This window comes from Peromyscus maniculatus, chromosome 22 (genome assembly GCF_049852395.1).
Source record: "Peromyscus maniculatus bairdii isolate BWxNUB_F1_BW_parent chromosome 22, HU_Pman_BW_mat_3.1, whole genome shotgun sequence".
Lineage (NCBI taxonomy): Eukaryota > Metazoa > Chordata > Mammalia > Rodentia > Cricetidae > Peromyscus > Peromyscus maniculatus.
Window position 1 is genome coordinate 8,373,820 of NC_134873.1, and position 18,557 is coordinate 8,392,376.

At 58.0% G+C, this 18,557-nt stretch overlaps 2 protein-coding genes across 7 annotated transcripts in view; one reads left to right on the top strand and one right to left on the bottom strand.

Moving 5' to 3' along the window:
• Positions 1-8,012, top strand: part of Hdgfl2 (HDGF like 2) — a 21,079-nt gene extending 13,067 nt beyond the window's left edge. Inside the window, exons 4-16 of one of the 4 annotated variants that reach the window (XM_006982243.4) lie at positions 1,316-1,516; positions 3,655-3,768; positions 3,842-3,913; positions 4,502-4,667; positions 4,739-4,814; positions 4,886-5,177; positions 5,492-5,595; positions 6,135-6,208; positions 6,331-6,401; positions 6,659-6,760; positions 6,872-7,082; positions 7,292-7,418; positions 7,756-8,012. In XM_006982243.4, coding sequence (XP_006982305.1) covers positions 1,316-1,516; positions 3,655-3,768; positions 3,842-3,913; positions 4,502-4,667; positions 4,739-4,814; positions 4,886-5,177; positions 5,492-5,595; positions 6,135-6,208; positions 6,331-6,401; positions 6,659-6,760; positions 6,872-7,082; positions 7,292-7,418; positions 7,756-7,861 — 1,716 coding nt within the window. In that variant the 3' untranslated portion in view covers positions 7,862-8,012. Of the gene's footprint in view, positions 1-1,315; positions 1,517-3,561; positions 3,769-3,841; positions 3,914-4,501; positions 4,668-4,738; positions 4,815-4,885; positions 5,178-5,491; positions 5,596-6,134; positions 6,209-6,330; positions 6,402-6,658; positions 6,761-6,871; positions 7,083-7,291; positions 7,419-7,755 lie in introns of all 4 variants that reach the window. The other 3 variants (XM_006982244.4, XM_016000809.3, XM_076559751.1) reach the window with 3 other exon arrangements.
• Positions 7,994-17,290, bottom strand: Plin4 (perilipin 4). 3 transcript variants are annotated; one of them, XM_006982242.4, is made up of 8 exons: positions 17,151-17,267; positions 16,995-17,062; positions 16,777-16,909; positions 16,045-16,106; positions 11,015-14,816; positions 10,735-10,922; positions 10,032-10,118; positions 7,994-9,959 (listed from the first exon to the last, which is right to left on the bottom strand). In XM_006982242.4, the coding sequence occupies exons 2-8, from the start codon at positions 17,043-17,045 to the stop codon at positions 9,636-9,638; spliced, it is 4,647 nt and encodes a 1,548-aa protein (XP_006982304.3). In that variant the 5' UTR covers positions 17,046-17,062; positions 17,151-17,267; the 3' UTR covers positions 7,994-9,635. The 3 variants fall into 3 exon arrangements, with proteins under 3 accessions (XP_006982304.3, XP_076415864.1, XP_076415863.1); XM_076559749.1 differs by having other exon boundaries at positions 9,485-10,118; positions 17,151-17,290; XM_076559748.1 differs by lacking the exon at positions 10,032-10,118 and having other exon boundaries at positions 9,485-9,959.
• Between the last annotated feature and the right edge of the window lie 1,267 nt (positions 17,291-18,557).

The following is an 18,557-nucleotide window of genomic DNA, read 5'->3' on the forward strand; positions in this document are numbered from 1 at the left end:
CTGGGATTTTAGGCCTGCATTGCACACTGGTGGCCATGCTAGCCATGCTCACTATTTCTGGCTGTACCGCATCTTTCTCACTCCTTACTTGATGCAAGTTTGAGTTCTTTCCAGACATGGTTCCTGAAAAATAAGAACTGCCCCCATCCCACCCCTACCCCGACCCTCAGGCAGCAGTCATGTGGAATAACAGTTCAAGTCCTGTGCCGGGGAGATCCAGTACTCTCACTGCTTTTACCTGTCGCCTCCCCTTAGACAGCTCCCTGAGGCCCAGACCAAGTCTTATTCCAGCACATAGTAGGTGCCCCATAGTGTGCCCATGCGTGAGCTGGCTACAGCCTCATCCTCAGTCTCTGCCTCACTGCCTTCTTCTCTCTCTGTGCCCTGACATCCCAGCCTCTTCCTTTTGTCGAGAGGACCCTCACTCCCTCAGGCCACTTGTGAGCCATGTTTTGTCCTCCCTGCTCTGCCTCTTGGTGGGCCTTCCTGAGCACCCAGTGCAAATCCTTCACTTCTTGGTCCTCACAGCTATGCAGTATTTTCTGTCCTCCTAGTCACTGTTTAGGAGCCTTGTGTGGTCCGCCTGTCCCTAAGTCGTCAGCTCCTAAGCTGAATAGGAGATCAAGCTGCAGTCACTGTTCTGTACAGAGCCTGTGGTGTGGTGTGGCTGGCCTCTGGCTGGCATTGTGAAGGTAATGAGTTTAGCAGTGCCCTGGAGGCTGGCTTTCTTCTCATAGTACTAGGGTAGCTTGAAAAAGAGCCAAGCCAGGCCTGTTTGGTCAGGCCTGTCATCCCGTCATAACATGAAGGCCAGCCCAGGATGGATAAAGTATGTTCCAGGAGAACCTGGGCTTCATAGTCCATATCTAACATGGAAAGTAAAAAGAGGGCTGGGGTTGTGGCTCAGGGAGATCATGCCTAACATGCATGAAGCCCTGTGCTCTGTCCCCAGTAGCACACACAAAAACAAAACCCACAGTTTTCATGAGCCCTTGCTGTGGTCTACACACTACCCTGGCTTCACATGACAGCTCTGTGACACCTTCGACAGCCTCATGGGTAAAAGCTGTGATCTCCCCTTGCTTGCATGGAAACTGAGGCACAGAGGTAAAGCACTTACCCTGCATCCTAATATCTGACTGCCCCACCATAGACATCGCCATCTTGGCCCTCTTGTCCCAGTTCCCCAGCTCATGAGTGAAGTGGCTAGATCCTGAACCTGTATTCCCAGTGTTAGATGCTGTCTGCCCAGTTACCAGGGGCTAGGAAGTTTACCTGGCCCCTTGGTGACACATGTTTGTCACCCCAACCACAGCCTGTGAGCTCCTCTGACAGCGAGGCCCCCGAAGCTGACCTAGGTGGTGGCAGTGATGGGGACAAGGATGAAGAGGCCCGGGGGGTCATGACCGTGACAGCTGTGACCACCACAGCCACCAGTGACAGGATGGAGAGCGACTCTGACTCTGATAAGAGCAGTGACCACAGTGGCCTGAAGAGGAAGACGCCAGTCCTGAAGGTAGTGTAAAGTGGGTGGTCACTCCAGGCCTGTCCCCTTGTGGCCCTTCACCTTCTCCTGCCCCTCTCAGTAGGCATTGTTTTTGTTGTTTTGTTTGAGACAGGGTCTCCCTGTATAATAGCCCAGTCAGGCCTGAAACTTGTACTCATTTTTTACAAGAACTGAGATAAAATTCAGATTTCAGATACCTTGATTGATTCTCTTAGAGGGTGGGGTGTGGCTCTCATTGATGTTTTTAATCTGTGTGTGTGATAGGTGCATGTTTCTGTTCCTGTGTATAGAGGCAAGAGGTTGACAACAGGCCCCTTCCTCAATTTCTCTTATTTGTCTTGTATTTTGAGACAGTCTCTCCCTGCACTTGGGAGCTCACCAGTTCCACTAGGCGCTAGCAAGCCTGGAGACCTTGTCTCTGCCTCCCCAGATCTGGATTACAGATGTGGGTTTGCTTTTTTGTTTTTCCTGTTTTATTTTCTGCATATGGGTGTTTTACCTGCATGTATGTCTGCACACCTCATTTGTGTCTGATGCCCAAAGCAAGAGACATTGTTGGATCTCCTGGGACAGAGTTGTGAATGTTTATTTTGTTTGTTTGAGACAGTGTCTTGGGCTGGAGAGATGGCTCAGCCATTAAAGGCTAGGCTCACAACCAAAAATATAAGAGACAGTGTCTCACTGTGTACCCTGGCTGTCCTGGAACTTACTATGTAGACTAGACTGGCCTCGAACCTAGAGATCTACCTGCCTCTGCCCCAGGTGCTGGGATTGAAGGTGGCGCCACCACTCCTGGCTTGTAGTTACTGATGGTTGTAAGCAGCCTTGTGCATGCTGGGAACCAAGCCTAGATCCTTTTTTTGTTTTTGTTTTTGTTTTTTGAGACAGGGTTTCTCTGTGTAGGGAACTCCCTCTGTAGCTCAGGCTGGCCTCAAACTCACAGAGATCCACCTGCCTCTGCCTCCCAAGTGCTGGGATTAAAGGCGTGTGCCACCACCGCCCGGCTGCCAGTGATCTTAAATGCCAAGCCATCTCTCAAGCCACAACCCTCCCCCCTTTTTTTTTCTTTTTTTTTTAAATTTATTTATTTATTTATTTATTTATTATGTATAGTGTTCTGCCTGCATGTATGATTGCATGCCAGAAGAGGGCGCCAGATCTCATTACAGATGGTTGTGAGCCACCATGTGGTTGCTGGGTATTGAACTCAGGACCTCTGGAAGAACAGCCAGTGCTCTTAGCCTCTGAACCATCTCTCCAGCCCACCTTTTTAAAGTCTATTTTTCATCATGTCTATGATTTGGGCCTTGGGGGAGGGTGTACATTCATGCAGGTGCTTGTGAAGACCAGAGGTGTCAAATCCCTAGGGCTGGATTACAGATGGTTGTGAGCCTCCGAGTGGGCGCTGGGGACCAAGCTTGGGGCCTCTGTGAGAGCAGCCAGTGCTCTATCCATGGAGCTGCTGCTCCAGCCACACATGGGCTTTTCTACGTGGGTGCAAGGGATGGGTCTCAGGTCCTCGGGCTTGCACAGTGGGTACTTACTGCTGAGCTGTCGTCCCTGTGCTTTACATACTGTTTGTCCATGTCAGTGGACGCCGCCTCTTGGCCGCAGTGAGCTGCACTGCCTCCTCTACAGTTCCTGCTGAGGGTCTGCTCTCTGCCCCACCCCCCACCGTGTGTGTGTGTGTGTGTGTGTGTGTGTGTGTGTGTGTGTGTGTGAGAGAGAGAGAGAGAGAGAGAGATTTTCCTTTTGATATAGAACTTGTGACATAAAATGAGATTCTGAGGCATAGTCCTTACCACCTGTCTCCAGAAAGTTCCGGCCCCATCAGACACTGTCCTCCCCAAGCCCCTGGCACCTGCCACGTCCCACACCCCTACACCCCCCACCCCCGCCACACACACTCTCCCTCCCCCTCCCCCTCCCCCTCCCCCTTCCCCTCCCTCTCTCTCTCTCTCTCTCTGGTTCTGATAACTGAAGGGATGGGGAGCTCCTAGGAGTGGGATCTGTGTTGTGTGTGCCTCTGTGTGTGACTCGCATCATCATCCCAGAATTCAAGAGCACCAAGGCACATAAGAGGGTCCCATCTGGAATCTGGAACCAGGACTGTCCAGCTGTTGACCCAGCCTGGCCCTGCCTTCCAGATGTCAGTCTCTAAACGAGCTCGGAAAGCCTCCAGCGACCTGGATCAGGCCAGTGTGTCCCCATCAGAAGAGGATTCCGAGAGCCCATCCGAGTCAGAGAAGACCAGCGACCAGGTGAGTGAACAACAGCCCCAGGACAGCCTGGCACGGCAGCCAGCACCCCTGACGCTCCTGTCCCTTCACTCAGGACTTTACCCCAGAGAAGAAGACAGTAGCCCGGGCACCACGGCGGGGTCCTCCAGGAGGACGCAAGAAGAAGGTAAAGTGCTGTGCCCACGTCCCGAGAAGCCACTAGCATCCTAAGGGGCTTTTGATGGCAATGGTACCTGGGTACCCAGGTGCAGTGATGCCCCTGGGGCCTGTGGGTCACTGCTCCCAGGGACCCCACTTACCAGGATTGGAAAATCAGGTCTTGCTTGCTGGAAGGTTGTGGCATCAAAGGTCACACGTGCTGTGTGCATGTGGGGGTGAGAGGACCTGTGTTCACAAGACTGCTTGTGCATGTGCACATGTGCTCATGTGTCTGTGGCCATGTGTGTGATGTGGATGGTGGATGTTGTACTGTGGCGTGCGTGCGTGCGTGCGTGCGTGCGTGCGTGCTGTGGGGGAACTGGACAGTACGAGGGAGGAAGCAGACCTGGCCACCTGTGCAGGTTTTCAGTGCACACCTGCCCTGGACCATCCTGGGCTGGGCCCTGACCCTGTCCCCAGGAGCTATCCAGGGTGTCCAGGACCCATGTTCTTGCTGTGGGTGAGGCACAGAACTGTGTCCTTGGGGACTGCAGCCGCCTCTGCCCCGTCGTCACCTTCACTCTGTGCGACACCCCCTGGCTCTGCCTGTCCCCAGAAGGTGCCTGCAGCCTCAGATTCAGACTCCAAAGCCGACTCAGATGGGGCCAAGGAGGAGCTTGTGGCTGCAGCACGGCCGTCCCCATCCTCCTCCTCGTCCTCTTCATCCTCTTCCTCCGACTCAGATGTGTCTGTCAAGAAACCCCCTCGAGGCAGAAAGCCAGGTAAGGCCTGAGCCAGCCTCACTGTAGCCCTGGGAAGCCATGGAGAGAAGGTCACCCCTCCTTTTTCGCAGCTGAGAAGCCACCCCCCAAGCCCCGAGGGCGGAGACCAAAGCCAGAACGGCCACCTTCCACCTCCAGCAGTGACAGGTGGGTGTCGGCTGGTGATGTGGGGGCTGTAAGGTATGCCGGGGTCCCTGCTGACGAACTTTCCATCCCAGCGACAGTGACAGTGGTGAGGTGGACCGCATCAGTGAGTGGAAGCGGCGTGATGAGGAGCGGAGGCGCGAGCTGGAGGCCAGAAGGCGACGGGAGCAGGAGGAAGAACTCCGGCGACTGCGAGAGCAGGAGAGGGAAGAGAAGGAGCGCCGCAAGGAGCGGGCAGAGCGTGGGGGCAGCAGTGGGGAAGAGCTGGAGGATGACGAGCCTGTGAAGAAGCGCAGCCGCAAGGCCCGGGGCCGGGCCACACCATCCTCCTCTGACTCCGAACCCGAGGGGGAGCTTGGGAAAGAGGTGCGTGGTACCCCTTCTTCACCTGAGGCCCCAGGCACTGGCCCTGGGCTCCACTCCTTTATTGAGCACCTACTGGGTACTGGGGTCCATCCTGGGTATTGGAGATAAGGTGGTAACACAGAGCCCAGGGTCCTGGCCATAGAAGATAGGGACAGCCAGTTGAGGGTCCTTCCAGAGTATAGGGCTTGCCTGTTGCATTGATCCCTGGATTCCACACCTCTGTGGAAGACCAGGGAAGCTATAGCCCACATGTGCTGGGTGGGGGTGGGACAGGCTGCCCCTAAGGCAGCAACCCTGTCCTCTGGCCGCTGTAGGGGAAGAAGTTGGCCAAGAAATCCCAACAGCCAGGCTCAGAGTCTGCAAGGAAGCCCGGGCAGAAGGAGAAGAGAGGGCGGCCGGACGAGAAGCCACGAAACAGGTTAGCGCCTGTCCTGAGCCTTGGACCTAATCCCTCGCCCCCGCCCCCCCTCCCCCCGGACCTGGCTGTTGAGTTCAGCCTTGGAGCTGCGTCCATCCTAGGGTTCCAGCTCTTGGGGCTGCAGTCTCCCCTGGAGCCATGTGTGGCAGTCAGACTAGGAGCTCCTGGCCTATAGTAGGTAGAGGCCAGCATCACTGCCCAGCACCCTGCAGGGCCCAGAACCCAAAAGAGCCATCCAACCAGTGTCCACAGCACCCAGGGGACACCATACCCAGCATGGTGGCTTTAACTTTGAGCCTGCTAGTGGAGAGGTGCAGCTCATCTCTGCTCTCAAAGTGTCCCAACTGTTTCTGATCAAAGCTGCCCATGGGGACCAGAAGTGTGGCACAGTGGCCACACAGCACGGGGTGTGATGTGCTGAGCTTCTCATGGTTAGCCTGGTGCACAGAAGCAGAGGAGGGCCCCAGGCCCCTGGCCTGGCTGGCTGTCCTCACTTAGGGCCTTCCAAGGTGGCCTGTCTGATGGGACCCTCTTCATAGGCCTGTGAAGGTGGAGCGGACGCGGAAGCGGTCAGAAGGCCTCTCGCTGGACAGGAAGGGGGAGAAGAAGAAAGGTGAGCGCTAGCATGGTGCAGGATTCCCAGGCTCCGGGTGCAGGCCTGTGGTGGCGGAAGGCTGGGCCACCTTGTAGCCTGGGCCAGAGCACCCTGCTCAAGCCAGTGTCTCTCCTGCCCAGAGCCCTCTGTAGAGGAGAGACTGCAGAAGCTGCACAGCGAGATCAAATTTGCACTGAAGGTCGACAACCCAGTAAGATGCCTGCTGTGCAGCCCACAGGGTCACAGCCCCATGCTGTCCTGAGATGGGTGCTTTCCTTAGCCACCTCCTTTCAGGCTCCTTGGAAGTCTTGGGAAACTGAGGCAGGGTCCCCCAGGTTGGAGAGTGGTTTCATATTGGCCCAGGAAACTCCACCCCCACGCCCATACCCTGCAATCTCCCCTGGGGACAGCAGGTGGCATCCTAGAAGTCAGCCAGAGCTGCTTTCCACCACTCTTCCTGCCCTGCAGGACGTGAGGAGGTGTCTGAACGCACTGGAAGAGCTGGGGACCCTGCAGGTGACCTCTCAGATCCTTCAGAAGAACACAGATGTGGTAGCCACACTGAAGAAGGTATGGCATGGGGCACTGGGGCAGAGCACCTGGAAAATGGTGGTGGTGTCCAAGGGGAGAGCTTGGGGACACAGTCAGCCGCTCTGCTAAGCTTAGCCTCCTGGTGGCTAGATTCGCCGGTACAAGGCCAACAAGGATGTGATGGCGAAGGCAGCAGAGGTCTACACCCGGCTCAAGTCTCGGGTCCTGGGGCCAAAGGTTGAGGCTCTCCAGAAGGTGAACAAGGCTGGAGCCGAGAAGGAACGGGCTGACGGCGAGAAGGTGGAGGAGCAGCCAGGGGAGCAGGCTCCCAGAGAGCTGGTAGAGGATGAGCCCAGCACCGGTGAGGGCCGCCTCTACCTGGCCAGTAGGACAGGTTGAGACTGCATGTGTTCGCCCCCAGCACGCTTACTAGACCCAACCACTATTCTGGATAGCTGCATAGCTCCACTGGGTGCTAGCAGTTGGGTGTTAGCAGTGCTCTCTGGGCCACAGCACCTATATGCATGCGCCTACACTGTTTATAAGCTCATGATGACCCTGTCACCCTAGATCTCTCAGCACCTGTGAATGGTGAGGCTGCATCCCAGAAGGGGGAGAGCACAGAAGACAGAGCACAGGAAGATGGGCAGGACTCAGAGGACGGCCCACGGGGCGGCTCCTCAGAAGAGCTGCATGAGTGAGTGTCCCTGGGGCATTAGGCACATTCCCTGCACGATGGAGCTCTCCCCCCACCCCTACCACATCTTGGGGCCAGCCATTAGGCCACCAGGCTTCCAGTTACTTGTACTCTGGGAGGGGCTTCCTGCTGACTGTCCAGGGGTGGCCCTAGTAGCCACCATGAGCACCTGCTACTGGACTGAGCTACAGTTGGCCTGGGGAAGGTCAGGAAGGCCACACTAGACAGGTGCTGTCAGCGAGGAAGGACATTACCCCTTTGTGGCTGCCCACCCACCCGATGGCCGTGTGGCAGCACCAGGTAACTGCATCCTGACCGACCTTCACTATGCTCCCAGCAGCCCTCGGGACAGCTCCGACCCCGCCAGGCCTGGGAGTGAGCATCAGGAGCATGAGAGGGCGCGGCTGGCCTCCGAGTCTGCTGATGATGACGAGGACAGCTGAGCTCCAGCCACTATGGCCATGGTGCCATGTCCGTCCCCAGCCTCCCAGGGAAGTGCTGCGCTGTTTGTATTTGTGGCCTGGGCCTTTCTGCCTAGTTCTGTGACTTCGATTGACATGAAATGGCTATAAAGGTTTTATAATGAAAAAGAAACAGCTTTTATTGGCTTGGTGTTCTGATGTGAAATGCAGCTGGGCTAGGGCCAGGGCACTAGGCCTGACACAGTGCTGAGGTACCACCATGAGCAGCATGGGGAGCCAGGCCTGGCACAGGGCAGGGTTCCCATTTACAGCTCAGCAGCTCTTCCCGCAGTGAGTGGCCTGTTGCTGTGGAGCGGACGCTAAGGACAGGCCAACAGGAGAGACTCGGCCCCGTCATGGCCATCGCCAGCTATGCAGGGGCCACCAGTGGAGGCCAGCATAGTGGTTCTGGGCAGCTCAGCACTGGGCTAGAGTGGTGTAGTCCACACTGTCCCATCCTGCTCTCGCTGTGTGGCTTTGAGCAGTGGCTTTTCCACTCTGCTGTGTTCCCTGTGGGCTCAGGTTGGGTACATGCCTCCCAGTGTATCCCCCTGCCTCCGTGGCCACCAAGAACTGGACATGATGTAATGAGGCTCATCTCCTGGAGGACTTAGCTGCAGGCCATCAGTGTTTGTCAGTGGCTGAGTCGGTGTTGTGCTGACATGGCAGAAGGGCAGGGAACGGCTCGGGAAGGCTCTTTGCCATCTCCGTCATGGCATTCCTATGTCACAGCTGGCCCAACCTTGGAACTCAAGGACATTGTTACTTTCCAAGGGTGCAGATTAAAGGGAGCTGAAAGGTTGGGGGTTGCTAGCACTGCTGAGGTTCAGGGAGGGCTGTGCTGTGGTCTTGGGTGATGTGTCCACAAGGGAGTGCCTTGGGCCCCATCATTTTCTATGCTTCGGACTTGAGTGCATAGGGTGAGGGAGAGGGCCATCACCTGCCCATGTCTCCTGTCAGCACAGCCTTCAACTCTGAGCAGGCCATGTGCTTTTGCAGGCCGCATCCATGGGCAGGCCGCGTCCATGGGCAGGCCGCGTCCTGGGCAGGCCGTGTCCATGGGCAGGCCGCGTCCTGGGCAGGCCGCGTCCATGGGCAGGCCGCGTCCATGGGCAGGCCGCGTCCTGGGCAGGCCGTGTCCATGGGCAGGCCGTGTCCATGGGCAGGCCGCGTCCTTACACAGACCACAGCTGCTCAGAGCAGTGCTGGCCCTGTTAAGTCAGCCCTGTCTCCATTCAGTAATGTTTGTGGCCCTCCTTTTCCCAACAGAGCAGGTCTGAGGCCTAAAGCATCCTGGGATATAAGTGTGTGGCTTTGAGTGGCTCTACCCCCCACTAGCTATCAGAAGAGGCTGTGGGAGCTTAACTTAGGGTGGCTGTGCATTCTAGTACATTCTAGTGCCAGGGAACAAGTTGCCTAGTATGTCAGCTGAGAGCTCTGGATGCCCCAGCGTGGGGCCTGGGGTGGAGTGACGCCATCCGTGGTGGAGAGCCCTGAAGGTAGGGTCAGAGCCCCCAGGGTGGAAGGCTTACCAGTGGGTATGGCTAGAAGACCTTCTAGGTTTGCCTGTGCATCTGCTTTGCTCTGTCGTGGAGACCTGTGTGGACGCTCTCTGGACAGACTTGGTGACTAGTTTGGAAGAGGGGCCCTCAGTTCTTGGAAATAGCAGGAGCCGTAGCTGGTTTCAAATTCACTTTCCAAGGACCCTCTGCTCCCACTTAACCCAGAGCTTTGGGGAAGTGCAGCCCTCAGATGCCTACAGCTGGCCGCCAGGGGTCAAAGTGAACGGCCCCACTAGCCAGCCAAGTGGGGGGCTCTGCTGCAGCCTGTCCAGCAGCACCTCCAGACCCTGCCATGTCTGGACCACACCGGCACTGCTCTGGGCCAGCTGCTCTGCCTGCAGCTTGTCGCCACTCGAAGAGGACACGAGGCCGTACAGCTTGCAGAGGCTGTGCCGCGCCAGCCCTGCCTGCTGCTGCACTTCTGGCAGACCCTGCAGGCTGGCTGCCAGGCCGCTGTAAGCTGCATGGAGCTGACGGGCTATCGTGCACAGCCTGTCCTGAGCCCCGGAAGCAGGAACCTGAGGAGAAGGAACAAGGTAAGCGGGGTGGGGCATGCAGTGGGGCGCTGGGGAGGGTTGTGTCACACACACCTCATGGGTACCAGCGGCCTCCACCGCGGAGCTCAAGCTCTGGTCCCTGCAGAGCTGCCCGCCTGGCGCTTCCATGGCCATGTCTGTCTGGAAAGAGAGCCACAGAAGAGGTGGTGGCTCTAGTGGAGGTAGGGACACTCGGTGTTGTCCCTAGATCTTGAGTCTAAACCTCCTCCATACGTGGTGCAGCCAAAACACAAGTTCCCCATGAGGGCATCTGGAAGGCCAGGTGGTGGTCCCTGTCTGTGTCCATTTATCTCCCACCCCACTATTGCCCTCTGCATATACACACAGGTTCCCTTCTGTCCCTGCCCATTATCACACTTTCCCCTGGGATCTGCTGCCCTACACCACCATGCCTGCTTTGTCCCTCCCATATTCCCTGGGTGTCTACATGGCCAGGGATGGGGTGGGCAGATGAAAGGGATGCCACCGGGCACCCAGAATTAACAGGCCTCTGTGTCCATAATGCCCCGCAGAATCCTGGAGACAGGACACTGGGTGAAGAACCCCTTGCTAGGGCCCTGTCACCCTCACCACCCTCTCCCTTGGCTTCACAGATTCTAGCCACACACCCTGCTCACTAAATGAGGCTAGAACAACCATGCCCTAGCTTCCTCTGTATGCAGGTGGCTTAGCCCATTAGGCACTTGGTCAGTGAACAGTTGGAAGTTCCCAGGGTGGGAACCAGAGATGCGCTTACCACCTGTAAGACCTCCTGGAGCTGGGCCAGTGCAGCCCTGGCTTGGAACTGGTTGTGCTGTATGTGGCTCAGGGCATGTTCAAAAGCCCGCTGGCGGAAGCTGGGTGTCAGGTCACCCAGGCGGACAAAGTAGCTTCCCCGGTCAGCAGATAGCACCCGGGGCCCTGACTCCAAGGCTGCCAGCTGGGCTGGAAGGAAAGCAGTGAGACTCAGTCTGAGAGGCCCCTTGAGGTGCTCATACTGGAGCTCAGGACCTGTAATGGGAGGGACGGGCACTCACCTTGTTCCTCAGCTGTCATGGGCTGAAAGATGTCCCCTAGTCCCTCCAACTCATCATGAAGTGCAGCAAAGTTTATAGCAGCCAGCTGACCACACTCATCCTCAGACCTGGAGGCTGCGTGGGCAGATGAAACTACACCAGACACAGGATCTTTGGTGGCAGCTGTGGGTTCCGTGACAAGCCCCAAGCCACATGTGTCTGCAAGGCTGCGGATCTCAGAGCACAGGGACTCTGCAGAAGTCAGAGTAGCATGTTTGACTCCTTGGTTGGTGGCTTTGTAACTGCCAGGCTCATAACACGTGGTGGCATGAGAGCTGTAGAGTGAACTCGGGACTGTGTGGACACTTGTGTGGGTGGCATTGATGGCCACATTATCTGCCGGAGACAGCATGACAGACTGTGTGTCTTTGGTTGTGTCCAGGCCCTTCTGAATGACGCCTTTAGCCATGTTCATGGCACCAGTGATTCCAGCAGAGACGGTATCCTTCGTACCTGTGACCATGCTCTTGCTGGTGTCCAGGCCCGTCTGCACTGTCCCCTTGGCCACATTCATGGCCCCCGTGAGTCCTGTGGTCACGGTGTCCTTGGTGCCCATCAGCACGCTCTTGCTGGTGTCCAGGCCCGTCTGCACTGTCCCCTTGGCCACGTTCACGGCCCCCGTGAGTCCTGTGGTCACTGTGTCCTTGGTGCCCATCAGCACACTCTTGCTGGTGTCCAGGCCCGTTTGCACTGTCCCTTTGGCCACGTTCATGGCCCCCGTAAGTCCTGTGGTCACTGTGTCCTTGGTGCCCATCAGCACACTCTTGCTGGTGTCCAGGCCCGTCTGCACTGTCCCCTTGGCCACGTTCATGGCCCCCGTAAGTCCTGTGGTCACTGTGTCCTTGGTGCCCATGACCACAGACTTGGAGGTGTCCAGGCCTCCCTGGACAGCCACTTTTGCCACATTCATGGCCCCCGTGAGTCCTGTGGTCACGGTGTCCTTGGTGCCCATGACTACAGACTTGGAGGTGTCCAGGCCCGTCTGCACTGTCCCCTTGGCCACGTTTATGGCCCCTGTGAGTCCTGTGGTCACGGTGTCCTTGGTGCCCATCAGCACACTCTTGCTGGTGTCCAGGCCCGTCTGCACTGTCCCCTTGGCCACGTTCATTGCCCCCGTGAGTCCTGTGGTCACGGTGTCCTTGGTGCCCATGACCACAGACTTGGTGGTGTCTAGGCTTCCCTGGGCAGCCACTTTTGCCACATTCATGGCCCCCGTGAGTCCTGTGGTCACGGTGTCCTTGGTGCCCATCAGCACGCTCTTGCTGGTGTCCAGGCCCGTCTGCACTGTCCCCTTGGCCACATTCATGGCCCCCGTGAGTCCTGTGGTCATGGTGTCCTTGGTGCCCATCAGCACGCTCTTGCTGGTGTCCAGGCCCGTCTGCACTGTCCCCTTGGCCACGTTCATTGCCCCCGTGAGTCCTGTGGTCACGGTGTCCTTGGTGCCCATGACCACAGACTTGGTGGTGTCTAGGCTTCCCTGGGCAGCCACTTTTGCCACATTCATGGCCCCCGTGAGTCCTGTGGTCACGGTGTCCTTGGTGCCCATCAGCACGCTCTTGCTGGTGTCCAGGCCCGTCTGCACTGTCCCCTTGGCCACATTCATGGCCCCCGTGAGTCCTGTGGTCATGGTGTCCTTGGTGCCCATCAGCACGCTCTTGCTGGTGTCCAGGCCCGTCTGCACTGTCCCCTTGGCCACGTTCATTGCCCCCGTGAGTCCTGTGGTCACGGTGTCCTTGGTGCCCATGACCACAGACTTGGTGGTGTCTAGGCTTCCCTGGGCAGCCACTTTTGCCATATTCACGGCCCCCGTGAGTCCTGTGGTCACTGTGTCCTTGGTGCCCATCAGCACACTCTTGCTGGTGTCCAGGCCCGTCTGCACTGTCCCCTTGGCCACGTTCATGGCCCCCGTAAGTCCTGTGGTCACTGTGTCCTTGGTGCCCATGACCACAGACTTGGAGGTGTCCAGGCCTCCCTGGACAGCCACTTTTGCCACATTCATGGCCCCCGTGAGTCCTGTGGTCACGGTGTCTTTGGTGCCCATGACTACAGACTTGGAGGTGTCCAGGCCCGTCTGCACTGTCCCCTTGGCCACGTTTATGGCCCCTGTGAGTCCTGTGGTCACTGTGTCCTTGGTGCCCATCAGCACACTCTTGCTGGTGTCCAGGCCCGTCTGCACTGTCCCCTTGGCCACATTCATGGCCCCCGTGAGTCCTGTGGTCACTGTGTCCTTGGTGCCCATGACCACAGACTTGGAGGTGTCCAGGCCTCCCTGGACAGCCACTTTTGCCACATTCATGGCCCCCATGAGTCCTGTGGTCACTGTGTCCTTGGTGCCCATGACCACAGACTTGGAGGTGTCCAGGCCTCCCTGGACAGCCACTTTTGCCACATTCATGGCCCCCGTGAGTCCTGTGGTCACGGTGTCCTTGGTGCCCATCAGCACACTCTTGCTGGTGTCCAGGCCCGTCTGCACTGTCCCCTTGGCCACATTCATGGCCCCCGTGAGTCCTGTGGTCATGGTGTCCTTGGTGCCCATCAGCACGCTCTTGCTGGTGTCCAGACCCGTCTGCACTGTCCCCTTGGCCACGTTCATGGCCCCCGTGAGTCCTGTGGTCACGGTGTCCTTGGTGCCCATGACCACAGACTTGCTGGTGTCCAGGCCCGTCTGCACTGTCCCCTTGGCCACGTTCATTGCCCCCGTGAGTCCTGTGGTCACGGTGTCCTTGGTGCCCATGACCACAGACTTGCTGGTGTCCAGGCCCGTCTGCACTGTCCCCTTGGCCACGTTCATTGCCCCCGTGAGTCCTGTGGTCACGGTGTCCTTGGTGCCCATGACCACAGACTTGGTGGTGTCTAGGCTTCCCTGGGCAGCCACTTTTGCCACATTCATGGCCCCCGTGAGTCCTGTGGTCACGGTGTCCTTGGTGCCCATCAGCACGCTCTTGCTGGTGTCCAGGCCCGTCTGCACTGTCCCCTTGGCCACATTCATGGCCCCCGTGAGTCCTGTGGTCATGGTGTCCTTGGTGCCCATCAGCACGCTCTTGCTGGTGTCCAGACCCATCTGCACTGTCCCCTTGGCCACGTTCATTGCCCCCGTGAGTCCTGTGGTCACGGTGTCCTTGGTGCCCATGACCACAGACTTGCTGGTGTCCAGGCCCGTCTGCACTGTCCCCTTGGCCACGTTCATTGCCCCCGTGAGTCCTGTGGTCACGGTGTCCTTGGTGCCCATGACCACAGACTTGCTGGTGTCCAGGCCCGTCTGCACTGTCCCCTTGGCCATGTTCATGGCCCCCGTGAGTCCTGTGGTCACGGTGTCCTTGGTGCCCATGACCACAGACTTGGTGGTGTCTAGGCTTCCCTGGGCAGCCACTTTTGCCACATTCATGGCCCCCGTGAGTCCTGTGGTCACGGTGTCCTTGGTGCCCATCAGCACACTCTTGCTGGTGTCCAGGCCCGTCTGCACTGTCCCCTTGGCCACGTTCATGGCCCCCGTAAGTCCTGTGGTCACTGTGTCCTTGGTGCCCATGACCACAGACTTGGAGGTGTCCAGGCCTCCCTGGACAAGACCTTTGGCCATACCTACTGCTCCCATGACGCCTCCGGACACTGCCTCCTTAGTGCCCACAAGGGCGGACTGGGTGACGCCCAGGCCACCCTGGACCATTCCTTTGGCTGTGTCCATGATGCCAGCCACCCCGGAGGATAAGGCATCTTTGCCACTGGTCACACTGAAGCCTCCCTCGTCCTTTTCTGCAGCTGTTGCCTAAGGAGGAAGTGCACAGGTCATCACTTCATGAAAGTCCCTTAGGGTGACTCTGCTCTCCTTCCCCTTTGTGCACCCAGGTCCCTGGGACCTCCCACCTACCTTAGCCAAACACCCTAATGTCACCCAGCTGCAAGATAATGTCTGGGGACCCGCTAAAAAGACCCCAGCACTTATCTTAAGGAGGATTGTCACAAGTCAACGGCTGCCTGGCTACATTGTGAGACCCTGTCTCAACAACTGAAATGCAAGTTGACAGAGACCCCATCAGTGTCCACTGGACTTTGGCTTGTCTCACATTTGTCAAGGGCCCATGGGTCAGAGGTCACTGTTGTCACTTGGTTGTTCTTTGATACCGGTCTCATGTGACCCCAGAATTCACTATGTAGCTGAGGAGGACCTGCTGGGATGATGGAGGTGTGCTGCCCAGGGACTCGGAGCATCCCTGGAGGCACTGTAGCTGTCCCAACAGGGGAGGGTGGAGGCCCAGCCCAGTGTGTGTCCCACAGTGTCGCCCAGTTAGCCCAGTGGTCACCTCGCTTCTGCAGTGGCCTGGGCTTGACTCCCCAGCTCTTCCCTGCACGTGTGTGATATCAGGCACCAATGGTGTCTCCCCTCCCCTCAAGCCTGCAGCCCCTTAGAAGACACACTCCTACCTGCTGGGGCTGGCGCTACAGCCCACGGTGGAGCTCACACCTGTCAACCCAGAATCGGGAGGTGCTCACGGGCAGACTCAGCTACAGAATAAGGCAGGCCAGCCTGGGCTACATGAGACCTTGTTTCAGATACAAAAACTCACTTCCTTCAAGGTCAGAACAGTGAGTGAAAGAAAGGGTCTCAGGGGGTGCTGAGTTGTTGCCAACATAGAGGGACTGGCGGGCCTTGGCTCCAGGGACGTGTTCTGATTTGAATCTACAGGGTGTAGCCCGCCATCGCTGGCCCAGGTGGTGCTTAAGGCAGCCACGGACGTGGGGTTGGGGTCTTCTACCTCAGTTTCTCTGCACCTGCCATGTGGTGTTGTGGGCCCCTGTCTCCCCGGGGGCCAGGGAGGGCTAACATTTAAGTAGGACTGTTAAGTTTGTGCTCATTTCTCAGATGTAGAAACTGAGGCCCAGGGTGGAGAATGTACTAGGGGCCCCACCTTCTCTTTGTCCTTTGAATCCCCACCCCATGGAAGGAACTAGAACCTTCCAGACCTTCCTGTCCAGGGACTTCCAACCTGGCTCACCTGTTCAGAAGGCTGGAGCAGCCCCGCCGCACCTCTTGCCGTCCGCTGCAGGTCGGTGGCCCCTGCAGAGAGAGCCAGGCTGGGGAGTGAGGGGCAGGCCTCCAGCTGGAGCCTGTCACTCGTGTGCAATTCCAGGCCTGGCCCCAAAGGACAGGAATGTCCTAGCCGCAGGCCGGGGACAGCAGGCGGTGGCATCTACAGGCAGGAGCCAGGCCCAGCCTCCCCCCACCTCTGCCAACGGTGGCTCTGGCCCCTGTGACGCAGGGCTCTGGGAGGACTTTCTGTGCCGGACTCTGGGTGCTGGACACCCACCCTGTACCCTTGGGGCCCACGGAGCCTGCAGTGGGCCAGTGTTGTCTTGCTGCCTGCGCCATGGCCCCCAGTGGTCTGTCACAGGTGTGTGGCCTTCAAGGCAGTTAGTGGCCTGCTGCAGGCACCCCAGCTGAGTCCCAGGATGCTGTGTGACTCTAGGACAGCTGCTGGCCCTCTCTGAGTCTTTATCCTTGACACAGTCAGACAAGCACAACACCCAGCCTGGTATGTGGTGCAGAGTGGAGGGGCCATGGCAGGGTTTAAACACCGCCTTCCCTGGGCTATGTTGCCCAGTATCTGTGCCTCAGTTTCCCCGTCTAATGAGATAACACAGACACAAGATCACCGGGATTGCTGCAGGTCCCTCCTGGGCAGTCTGCATAGTTACTCGGTCCCCACCACCTCTGCTGTGCCACTCACCCAGAGATGGGGGAACAGAAGTCCCTGTGGGGTCTGTGGCCGGTCCTGCGTCCTTTGGGGAGCTGTGAGTATGGGACACCAGGTTCCGGGCAGAGCTGAAGCCAGGCAGGGACCCGAAGAAACTGCTCAGGCTCTGCGTGGGGTGGGTGGGGGTGGCATGAGTGGACACTGGAGTCACCTTCCCAGGTCCCCGGCGGGATGGCTCTCCGTTCTCTTACCTTGCCTTTGGATTTGGGGTGACCCCTGGCCTCGTCTCCCGAAGCTGACATGACAGCGGCCTGTGGGGCTGGAGGGGAGCAGAAAGTACCACATGGTGGGGGGCCCTCCTGTCTCGTCCCTATTCCGGGCCCCACAGGCACCCCCCCTTCACCCACCTGGAGGCAGCGGTCGCTGGGTGACAGCTGGAATCACCTGGACCGTGCAAGGTCCTTCAGAGCAGGGCAGCTGCTGGCAGTGCCTCAGCTTCTGCTTCCCAGGCCTTATAGGGCCTGGGGAGGTGCAGGCTCGGCCGGCCCAGGCAGGCCGCCAGAGAGCTGGAGGGGGGGCGGTGTCACGTGCCTATCTGCCTGGGCCAGTGTGGACCCAACCCAGCACCTTTCCCCTGCTCTCCACCTCGGCCCAAGCTGCCTCTGCCCACAGTGCCTGCCTGCAGGCCCAGTGAGTCATGGCCAGCTGGGCTCCCTGAGGGACCTGCTCTCTGCCTCTACTTTCTGAGGTGGGGACGCCTGACCAGGCACCACCTTTGGGTCTCAGTTTCCCCTTCCAGATTCATCGGTGGGCTTCTTTGCCTCCCTCCTACTCCTCTGCTCCTGGCTCCCTGGCTCCCTGTCTCATCACGGGGCCCTCCTCTAACACGTGGGACCTTTGCTTGCTCCAAGGCCTTTGCATAGGCCATGCCCCTGCCTGCTACACCTTCCTCTAGATTCCTGCACAGCCTCACCTGTCAGCCTGTTTATATCCCGCGCCCAGGACAATGCCTGGCATACATCAAACACTTAGGAAACATTTGTCTAAATGGGGACAGCTAAAGGTGCATATGAGTTTAAAATGAGGTCATATGTGATCAGTAGTCAACAAATACTACCTTAGCATTACCTGGGAAGAAACAGGGTCTCCAAGAGTGTTTCCTGATGAGGGCAGTGACACTTCCCTCTACTGAAAGGACTTGGCTGAAATGTAGAGCAGGAGGACCATGGGGGTGAGAGCCCAACCGTGGTGGGCCCGACCTAACCAGTGTGTTAGGTCAGAGGAGGATCGTGGGCCTCAGGTCCTGAACTCATTGTCTGCCAAGTGGGCCGTCGGTGGGCTGCTGGACAGAGTGACTGCCACTCCCACCCTGGGCCCTGTCCCAGACTTGTACCCCAGGAACAGGGATCCCGACCTTAATGATAGGGCAATTAACTCTGGTGCTGAGGAAGGGGTTGGGGGGGGGGGCCTGGCACCTCTGAGCCATTTCCTTGGAGTCTTGGTTGTGTTGGGAGACAGTTTTGAAACAAAAGTGGGTACTCTTGCCGGGCGGTGGTGGCGCACACCTTTAATCCCAGCACTCGGGAGGCAGGGGCAGGCGGATCTCTGTGAGTTCGAGGCCAGCCTGGTCTACATAGTGAATTCCAGGACAGCCACAACTACACACAGAAACCCTGTCTCGAAAAAACAAAACAAAAAAAGCATTGCAGCCAGGTCCCTCTTGTGCCACCAGCTAGCACCTGACTGCCCCCCGCCCCCGATCCCCTCACACACAATCCACAAGGCTCCCTGGTGGAAGCAGCATCAGGCCTGAG

Coding starts and splice junctions, on each gene's coding strand:
- Plin4 (XM_076559749.1), bottom strand. CDS start 17,045: ATGTCAGCTTCGGGAGACGAGGCCAGGGGTCACCCCAAATCCAAAGGC. Junction 16,107..16,776: donor TTCTGTTCCCCCATCTCTGG/GTGAGTGGCACA, acceptor CTCTCTCTGCAG/GGGCCACCGACCTGCAGCGG. Junction 10,923..11,014: donor CATGACAGCTGAGGAACAAG/GTGAGTGCCCGT, acceptor CTTTCCTTCCAG/CCCAGCTGGCAGCCTTGGAG.